This window comes from Anoplolepis gracilipes, chromosome 3 (genome assembly GCF_047496725.1).
Source record: "Anoplolepis gracilipes chromosome 3, ASM4749672v1, whole genome shotgun sequence".
In the NCBI taxonomy this organism is placed as follows: domain Eukaryota; kingdom Metazoa; phylum Arthropoda; class Insecta; order Hymenoptera; family Formicidae; genus Anoplolepis; species Anoplolepis gracilipes.
In genome coordinates, this window is record NC_132972.1 from 4,973,672 (window position 1) to 4,984,856 (window position 11,185).

At 33.2% G+C, this 11,185-nt stretch overlaps 1 protein-coding gene across 1 annotated transcript; it reads left to right on the top strand.

The window, feature by feature from the left end:
- Positions 1-240: 240 nt before the first annotated feature.
- Positions 241-8,474, top strand: Ogre (optic ganglion reduced). The gene is made up of 4 exons (XM_072887938.1): positions 241-926; positions 4,023-4,130; positions 4,743-4,898; positions 5,593-8,474. Exons 1-4 carry the CDS (start codon positions 678-680, stop codon positions 6,166-6,168), a joined length of 1,089 nt encoding a protein of 362 aa, XP_072744039.1. The 5' UTR covers positions 241-677; the 3' UTR covers positions 6,169-8,474.
- Positions 8,475-11,185: the final 2,711 nt, after the last annotated feature.

Genomic DNA, 11,185 nt, shown 5'->3' on the forward strand with positions numbered 1-11,185 from the left:
AACACGTCGAGGACTCGTCGGCAACTCGTCCAGCGTGGTTCGGTGACCTATCTCGCACGCAGAGCCGAGGGGAAGGCAGGACCCCCGGCGGGGATACAGAGGGTTACGGAGAGACAGAGAGGCAGTAAAAGAAGGGCAGGGTAGGAGGGAGAGAAAAAACGAGAAAGAAAGAAAGAGAGAGAGAGAGAGAGACAGAGAGCGAGACAAAGAGAGGGGGCAACAGACGGAGGGAAACGAAGCGGCAGGGGCAGGGGCAGGGGCAGAGCACCGGAGAAGGCGAGACGGGAGACGGAGGAGGAAAAAGGAGGGAAGGGCACAGAAGGCTCGCCGCGTGGACAACCGTGCACGCTCGTGTCTCTCTCTCGTTTCGTTTTGCTGCTTTCGTTCGCGCGAGAACGTGGTGGATGAGCTACGCTCGTTAGTGCCGGTTGATGGTACGTCTTCGTGATCGTCGTTGAAATTTCTACGCAACGGGAAGGGGACAGGTGACTTTTCGGATCGTCTATTCGCCACCAACCGAATCGCACGTGGGTGCTCGCGCTCGCGGTAGATAGTATAGTAGTAGTGGTGAGTGGCTGTGTTGACAGCACGCGGTCATCTTCGTCTTCGAGATTGGCGAGTTTTCCGCCGATTTAACGTCGTCCTGGTGGCAACGATAACAAGATACCGACGCGATCATGTATAAGCTACTAGGAGATTTGAGCCGTTATTTCAAACGGCAAGATATTATTACGGATTCTATGGTGTTTCGGCTGCACAATCACTTCACCACGGTGATGTTGTTCACGTGCTCGATATTGCTCACGGCCACCCAGTACGTGGGTAACCCGATCTCTTGCATCGTCCAGGGTCTGCCTACGCACGCCATCAACACTTATTGCTGGATAACTTCCACCTTCACTATGCCGGATGCGTTCAATCGACAGGTGCGTGTGTGATTTTCGATTGTGTACCTATCTACCGATCCCGTCCCTGATCCCTGATCCCTGATCCTCGCGGGATCGTCTTTCTGCCTTTCTTTTTGACAACCTTCTCGTTAAACTGATACGAATCACTACCGGTTTCGTGAACTTTTCCATTAATTATGACTGAAAACGCGCTTAAAATTATCTCTGCATTAACAATTAATTAATATGTCAAGGTAAACAACGTTAAAAAAAGACTACTATTTATAGAATTGTTGAGAATACTTAATTCAATTAGGAAGTATTTTTCGAAAATTCATATTTCACTCGAAATTTATTCTATTTATAATACATTTTTATGTGCAATCTGATACATAAATCTTTGAACTTTACATTTTTTAAGTTAAATATTTTACTTATGTATTTTGTCTTATATAGTTTTTTTTAAAAATCGAATATTTTATCAATAAAAATATAAATACGCTATTTTTGATAAAAAATTCTTGATAAGAAAAGTAATTAATAGATATTTAAATAATAGATTAATAGATTTTTATAGATATTTAAATTACTATGGATCAGAGCATCGATTAAAGATAAAACTATTTAAATTTTAGATGAATCAAATTTGCTGTTATTATAACAGTGTATATTATATATTATACTGAGGCAACATCCGTACAGCTCAACTGCAAACTGTTGCCCCCTACTTTTCTATTTACTGAACGTTATAAATTAGAAAGAAATTCTCATAATCATTGTCTATGTGTGACTTGATTTTTAATTATTTAATATTTAAGCGAATGCACTTAATTTATTTTGCAAATATTGTATCTACAATAGATGAATAAAATGATTTATGACCATTACGTAACTCCTTATCATTCATATCATATTTTAAATGACGTAATCGTCTTTATTTTTAATTCACCGACATTTTGTAAAAAATTACATATGCGAAATTATCGTGTATGGAGAAGTCAAACATGCTGATTTTATTATCGAGCGACAATCTATTTGAATTAAATGTTTGAACAAGCAACTGATCTTTATAGTAGCTTTGCAGAAAAAGCTTGTAACTGTTAAGTACATTTAAAATTATCATATCGATTTAATCTTTTTCATGTGAAAATACCTAATTACCTGCAAAGGCTCGGTTTCACAACTTACTTCAAATAGAATTTAACTATCTTCGTCTCTCGTCAGTTTCTACCAACTTATTTCCTTTCTTTTTCTAAGGAAGTCCATAAAAGGGAAAAGAAAAATGACTTGACCGGAGTTAGTCGCAACAGGTTTTTTCAAATAAAAAAAAAAAAAAAAAAAAAAGAGAAAAAAAATGAAATAAAAAAAGTTACTTCGATTAAAATATGTTGTAAAACCGGGCCTAAATAGACGTATTGCAGTTTTAGCCTACTCCGATTGTATCAGCTTGCATGCGATATTACTTTTGATATGTGATACCACGTTTCGCTGTCATAGAAGTTTATTTGTCACGTTTACAGTTTTCATCCAACAAGTCTTAGCAGCAGGTAATGTAATCAGCATTTGATTTCCGTACGCGACAAACTTGGATATATAATTTCCTACGTATATATCTTTTACGCGTAAATTTTTTTACGTAAAAAATGACATTTATATAATCCATGTGTCGACAAATAATCATAGCATCGAAGGTTGTTATTATTGGTAATTTTACGGCTACCGCTACATCAATCATTTAAATTTTATGATTGAAATAAAGTATGGAAATATTTTTCCTCGAAATATTTGAAAAATATGCAAAGGACTAAGTGACGGAGAAATGCCATGATGATCACGACTAACGACGAAATAATTTATCCAAGATGTACGTACAATGTGGCCAACGGTTAATTTTAATATGAAATATGTATGAACAATTGAATTAAAAAACATATACACGTTCTTATATATTAATGATAGAGAGAAAAATCGATGGAAAGTCTGCAAAACCATTAAGACTGTTAAAATTATTATTATTAAAATATACAAACATTAAAAATCATGTCCTACAAAAACATTAGGCGATAAATATCTAACTGTAATCTTTATAATTCTACCACTAATTATACTTGGAAATTTTTGACCCTCTTTGTATTTATAGATGTGTAGGTCGCGGTTACTTCGTTCAAGCCGGAAAAAAAGGGCGATAAAAATTAACATATTGATTGATCGCGTGAATTTCTCTCGATTAACTTTGCAAAAAACAATGATTTCCGGTTACTACGGTCAATGAATGCAAACTTTAATAAATATATTTATCACTTTTTTTTGAGAAAAATATATATTGGCGATATAATTTCTTTAAAATCGATGAAAATTAAACATACATGCATTCATAAGGTTAAATTCCAAGTTGTTCTTTAAGATAGAAGAATATTTTATATCCTGAATTATAAAATTGCAAATCTTAACTCTTGGAGACAAAGAAAAAAATATCATATGTAGTAGAGTAGATAAATGATATCTCAATTAAAATGCAGCGTACTCTTGCGATATTCTAGTATCCAAGAGGAAAATAAATCTGAATGAATATATAATTTGTTAACAAGCAACTATCAACTTGGCAAATAAGAACCAGACGCGGATGTTAATACGTAAATTAATTTCTTGGAAATTAATTTTTTTCGCCTACGTTTCTTTAAAGGGGGCGGGAGGTAAAGAGGGATTTATAGAATTCTCAAAAATGAGAATCTATTTCTTGGTAAATACACCAAGTAAAATTTGTGCACGTTTCCATTTTCGCGGAAAAAATTAATTAATTTCTGGCTCTTATTCGTTAAGTTGATAGTTACTTGTTTGTAAATATTAAGAGCCTTATATTCGTAATATATAATTTGCTATTTTTAACATTACGCTTTACAAATCATAGTACATAATATCGCGCATTATTCATCTTAAAAAAAAAACGTGAGTTTTTTCCTCATTTGAGATTAATTATTAATTTATTTATGCAGCTACGCGTTGCAATATGCGAAAATATTGTTGCAACGATATGTACAAATTAGAGCTTTTTTCATCTTATCAATATCCAAGGAATGGTATTCCATTGCGATGGTGTCATCGTTATCATCCTTCTAAAGTATCGCGCATCCGCAGGTTGGTGTGGAGGTCGCCCATCCGGGAATAGCCAACGACTTCGGAGATCACGAGGCAAGGAAATACTACACGTACTATCAGTGGGTCTGTTTTGTGCTGTTTTTCCAGGTAAGCATATCCCTTTATCGGCAATCTACTACACGTGCGACGTGACATGTACGTCGAGTCGCGCGCGCCAGACAAGAAAGAGTCCTCCCCCTCCCCCCCCTCCTCGAGTCCTCTTCTCTTTGTGTTCATATGTCTGTCTTTCCGCTGATCCGTGCTTATCTCTTTTATCTGACGGCCGACTGCAGCCCACGTGGACCTCTCAAGCGTGGGAGGTCCTTCACGATACTCGTTGATAAAAATATATATAGTAGCTTAAATTGATTATGTCACTTTATTGATTCTTAAAGTGACTATATTAAAAATCAGTCTATCATTCGCCGATCATTTTTAAACGGAACATATATTAATAGAATTTTTTACTTCGAGTTTAAAGATTAATATTTATATAATTAAATGTGTAAAAGAAATCAAAACAGATTTTAATCATTTGTTAAGAAAAAACCGACAATACATTTAACGTAAAGTAGAATAAAATGTTGTACATATATCCTGCATATTGTGATTTTATGGAGACTTTGATTTGATCAGTATTATTATTATTCATATTATTTAAAGCGATTGATATTTTCTTCTCCCCCTCCAATGTGCAATATTTATCCTTTTATTAATTAGGCAGTTTTATGCTATTTACCACAATGGCTATGGGGCTTGTGGGAAGGCGGTCTGATGAACGCGCTGGTCATGGGAATGAATCACGGCATGGATACCGAGGAGAATCTCACGAAGAAGAAAAGCGCTCTCATGGATTATTTAATGCAGCACATCAGGGTAAGAATAAATATAAGTCGGGCATATAATTTATACGAAACAAAACGAATTTCGGCTTGGCAGATAAGATGTTTAAAAAAATAGCCACGTACGAAAAAAAGGAAGATGCAAAAATTGGTACTTGGATAACGCGTATCTTGATGTTCTCGGTGGTTTCTCTTTACCGTTCTTGGTGGTCGTTGATAACTAGCTGGTTTACCTTTCAACAACATCACACGTGTCTGTTATCATTTAACTTATCGCCTCTGTCTAGAATGTTTTCAAAACATCCTCCGAGATTGAAATTAAACCGCGGATAATTATTGAATATAAATTTATTATTTGAAAAAAGACATTACACATCATCTTTATCGTCTATAAAATATAAGAATTAATTTTGTAATATTTTACATATAAATGTAAATATAGGTTTTATATGTAAATATAAGATAACTAGTAAAAGATCTGTATCGATAGATTAAATATAATCTTTATTTTTGGTACGTGAAACAGACTTAAGCTATTGCTAGTCATATGCAGCATACTATATATTTATTTGATAAATAGATTATGCGAAATGTCGCGGTGCCGTTTAGGCAGAATGTTAAACGGAGAGGTTGAACATGTAACGAGAGAGGGAGACGACTGCGTTAAGTCCAATTCCTCCTCATTGAGTTCAATTTGCCTTAATTCAACGACGAATTGCTGCTTACAGAGTCACACCACGTACGTGTATCGGTACTTTTTCTGTGAATTTCTGTGCCTCGTCAACATATTCGCTCAGCTCTATCTGATGAATCGATTCTTCGACGGTGAGTTCTGGAGCTACGGTCTGCGAGTGCTACAGTTCTCGGACACGCCACAGGAGGAACGTGTTGATCCCATGGTCTATGTGTTCCCACGTGTCACCAAATGCATCTTCCACAAGTATGGTGCCTCGGGCACGATACAGCAGCACGATTCCCTCTGTATACTGCCGCAAAACATCGTCAACGAGAAGACGTACATCTTCATCTGGTTCTGGTTCTTCCTCATGGGCATCATGCTACTCGGTCTCTTGATCTACAGAGCGATGATCTTCTTCGCGCCAACGATACGACCGAGACTGCTGCATCTGTCGACGAGACTGCTACCCATCGAGACCTGCCAAAGTGTCAGCAAGAAGGTCGACCTTGGTGATTGGTGGATACTCTATATCCTCTCGGCCAACATGGATTCCCTTCTTTACAAGGAGTTCCTTATGGAGTTCACGAAAAAGATGGCTAACACCAATTCGAAGGCTATGGTGTAAACGCGTATTCTATAGTTTGCGCTCGCGCATTGATGTATAGTATGAGAGAATTACTTAGCTTAAAATCGATAAATACGGACTGATGTTCGCACCTCGCGACGCGCTCTTTTTCTGATCGCGCGTCCCAGCAAGTATCTTCGCGCTATTGCGCTAGTATTTACATAAAGATATTTGTATACGTTATTGTAAGTACACTAGATAGCTCTATATTATGGATACGCAAAAGGGTATCAAAATTGAAAAAATGGATTTTATTTTTATTTCTGTACAAGTAATTCAGGATTGCCTTCTATAGATAAAAAATATCACTCAGTTATATAACTACATCATCATTATTTTTCTTCATCATTCGTTTGTTCAAAAAAGTGGAAGGATATTCTGCGTTATCTTGTATATAATTAATCTTTTCCAAGCGATCATTTTTCAACATTTTAGACACGTATATCTCATCTTTTTCGCATTCAGCGAAACATTTTTTATCACGCACATCTATATTTTGCTCAAACGCGAATTATTTAATTAGTATATGTACAATACGCAAGTTGCTTGGGAAAGATTAACGCAATAAGATTATACTCAGTTTCGAATGAGATTTTTAGTGAAATAGTTTTACCTAGGATATTTTAGTACGTAAAGCTAAATATAAAATGGAACACAACGATCCATTCGAAGAAGAGTATTATTTTGAAAAATAATTCTAATGCAATATTTTGACGAATGAACAACGTACGTGGAAGATTTAGTTCAATATTGTAGCACCCGTCATGTATATAATATAATAGGCAGATAAAGGGTGGTTTCACTTGAAATATTCTTTTATTGTTAAAAGCAGAATAAAGAAGGAAAAAGAAAATCATTTCAGAAATATTATGTGATTTATAATTAATTTTTCTTTACTTTTAAACAGGATTATCACTTGTTTATTGTATTACATTTTTTTCCTTTATATATATGAGTTAAGATATTAAATTTTATGATTTGAAATAAATTCCTTCGTTTTGACGTATGAGTATTAATCTTAAAAAATAACTTTTAGGATTTTCTTTTATAAACGCATCTGAGAACCATGGCTATTTTGCTTCATAAACAATTAATTGAGAAACATTGTGTAAAAATTATACAGTTATACTATTCTCATTCGTCGGTTACTCAAAGCGTAACGACTCTTACTTCATTCCCAAAGTTGTATTCGAGATTTTGGTTCGTCGATCATGATGACCTTGAAAGAAGTACAGCGTGTAATTTAACTGTTAACATCGGATTAAATGATTTCCGTTACTTGTTTGCATAAAACGACCGATGAATTTGCACTTTATCGTGACGTGCATGTTACGAACTTCTCGTATTCTTAGCAAACGTTTATTCATTCGATAGTTTGTTTATCAGTGATATACGCATCACTGTTGTTCCCTATATGTCAATTAAGGGAGAAGAGGCTACATTAGAAAATTATAATTTGGCGCATACGAATATTTGTTATTATGATACGTCCTCAACTTTAATTTTAGCATCGTTTAGCATCGACTTTATCCACTTTGGCATCTATTTTTCCATAAGCTCTTTAAATCGTTTTTATAATTTATTTTTATGTAAAGATACATTTTTTGTGATCTCTGGATTATATAGAATGTGTGGAAAGTTGCAATAAATATAACTAAAATAATTTTGTAATATTAAGAAAAATTGACAGCTTGTCGTAGAATTTTGTACGTTCCGTCATCGAAATTAAGGTCGAGGATTTTAGTGTATTATATATACATAGAAAATATATCCGATATTATACAACATATCTCTATTTAAAGCGTATCTCTTTTTTTGTAATTGACAAAGAACGAATTATTCTCGCATTAAGCCATATCTAGACGTATTCACACGTGCGTGCGGTCGTACAATACTTTCGCTGTCAGCCGATTGCGTCATCTTGGACCGCAAGAAAACCGCGAGACGGCCTAGCACGACTAGTAATGGTCACTGTACGAAGATCGCGGTAACCAAAAGTATGTCTCGTGCGTAAAAAAGTATTTTTTTATTTTAATAAATTCAGAATTCACCCATCGGTCACACTTATATGTGCATATTTTGTACCTATTAGCTTATATAAGATGTGATAAATAGTGGTAACACGCTCGAGAGACTAAAAAAGAGTAGAAGTCATTGAGAAAAACAAGAAACTTTATTGCCTCTCGAACGTCGGTGCACTTTGTGCAAGATTCTTTTGCCTATTTGTGTTCCACGGACAACACGTGTTGTCGAGATAAGACTTCCACTTAGAATCGTGGATTTCGTCCCCGAATAATAAATAATTTTTTAAAACATATATTATATAAGCCTGATTGTATCTACACGAGTAAAAATGTGTAAAGATTAAATTTCGTTCAAATTGAACATCAGAGTTTGTTTTTTCTGTTTCCGGCTATATACGTGCGACAATGCGGAGATTTCAACGCCACGCTTGTCGATACGCGACACGGTTAAGGCTCATTCACACTGATATCTAGATCGCACACACTAAAGGTTTATAAAATAATTTCACAATATGATGATTACCGAAATAATTTGAAATACATTTTTGCAACACATCTTCCTTTGCGAAGCAGAAAATGAAATTTGACTCACAATACTAATGCAAATTTTTAACTGATATAAATCTGCTTATTGCATCATGTTGTGAAATGCAGGAATAGATATATTAAACTACAATAAGTTTCCATAAAATTAACAAATATTACATTGGAAAGTTTATTAATAATAATTTATGACACATTTACCTATTAAAATCTAATTAAATCTATTTAGTAAAATTATAGTTATTTTCTTTAATTGATTGATATTCACTAAATTTGAATTTAATGAATAAATTATGAAAGTACACCAGTTTTTAATTCATATATAAAATTGCTATAACAAGTTTAATAAAAAATGAAATATATATATGCTACTAGTAAAAGACAATAAAATTGTCAACAATTGTCAAAAGATATGGAGTTGTTGTTGCTGCATCTTGCCATATATATATATATATGCATTATACAATTTCATTTGACATAAAAAAAAAAAAAACTTTAAAACGTTTCTAGCATTTGCGATTTAGATAGGTGTCGCACAACCGCATTCAGACGATTAGATGACGCACTTTCCAGGTTTGCCTGCGAATAAATTAAACCTCAAGCAGCTGATAAGTTACGTATACACAGTATACGTATCACACAGACAGACTATAACTGTACGACTAGAACTTTTCTAAAAATAAAAAAAAAGACAGAGTTATATAAAAATCTGAAGAAAAGTTACACGGAAAAAAAATTTCGTAAATTAGTTGTAAATATCAAATTTTTAATGTATTTTTTAATAAATTAAATCATAATTTAAATATATATTTCTTAAGTAAGTTTAGTGTGTTTTTCTTTCAAGTGAAAGTATTGTCAAAATAAAATGATATAAAAAAAACGGAGTTCAATCGAAAAAATATTGTTCGAATGAGCTTCTCTTCTCTAAAAATAAAATATCTCGCGAAAGAGAGAATACGCGCTGTAGATATTTGATCGACATGTTTTACGTATCTTTCACAGAGATCCAATCGGCTTGACTTCATCATTTGACACGTTGTAATTCCAGCGCATCTGGTATAACAATTCACGCACGTTTATAATTAGTCGCGTGACAGACGAGTGACATTGTTTACATACGGTACAGATGGTTTACACATGAACGATTGACGTAAGAATTACTCGCACGACACGATCATGATATATTATACGTGTATCACGTAAAAAACAAAATAATCCAATCTTTCACTGCATAGCAATGATGGCTATGATGTTCTTGATGTTTTTTGTAATTATCAGTACTTAATTAACAAATTGTAGGAAACGAAAATGCGCGAGTACGGAGTTCTAAAATTAACTCTACTGCAAATTATAGTTGATGGACGTATGCGGCAAAATCGACGACAAAATCAAATAATGTGCTAAAAATATACAATTTTAAACAAAATCGAACAAAGCGAAATTAAATGCAGATATTTTCTCAATTTACAAAATTGGAGATAAATTTAATTTAGAGGCTCTATACAACGTTTTTCAATTACGTTAATATTTCTAAATATAGTTAAGTAAATTCCATTTTATTTTCTAAAATATATAGATTATGCATTATATTAAAAATAAACAATTATATATATCTTTAATGCTAAAACAAGATTATTTTTTATCATAATTTTTTGCAATTTTTTATACATATTTAATAATTCAATTTTATGTTATTAAATCTATTTGTGATAATGTTGTAAAAAATTCCTTTTACTACATTTTATATCTACAATAAATTTAGAAAATAAGGTAAGCAATATATATATTATATAATATATATTTAATATAAAAACATGTAATTCTATAAGAAAATTAGATGGCTTTGTTATAGGCGCCCTCTGCTCAACATCTATTAAATGCTCGATATCTGCGTCGGTACATGCTGTTCGATTAAAATTACCGACTATTTGATGGCACAATATCAAGAGAGAACGCAATACATTTAAAAAATAATGTATAAAAAATCTGAGAAATTTAATTAAACGTTCTACTATATGATCAAAATTAAAGATTAAAATACATGTTTTTTTATAAGAACAAATTAAATATGTTTTTCTCTCTCTCAAATAGAAATAAAATTTTTCATACTGTGTGTCATGCTATATTTTATAGAATAAATATAAAAATAATTATCTTTTTTATTAAGTAAAGGTGAAATAATGAACATGACGAGATATTTTTCAACGTTATAATATAACGATATCGTTCAGTCGTGAATAAATGAGCGTTTTTAGCCGCATAAGAGAAGCAATAAATGAATTAATTTACGAGCCAGCTGACGCATGGTCGCTGTTGCTACATTTTTTTGCGCCAGATAATTTTATAATTCAATTAATTAGTCGTTCATGATTTAAAACGACAGTCTCTACCAGTTATTAGAATATCGGATAAGCTACAGTTTGTAGCAATGTCTTGATCAATTTGTTATT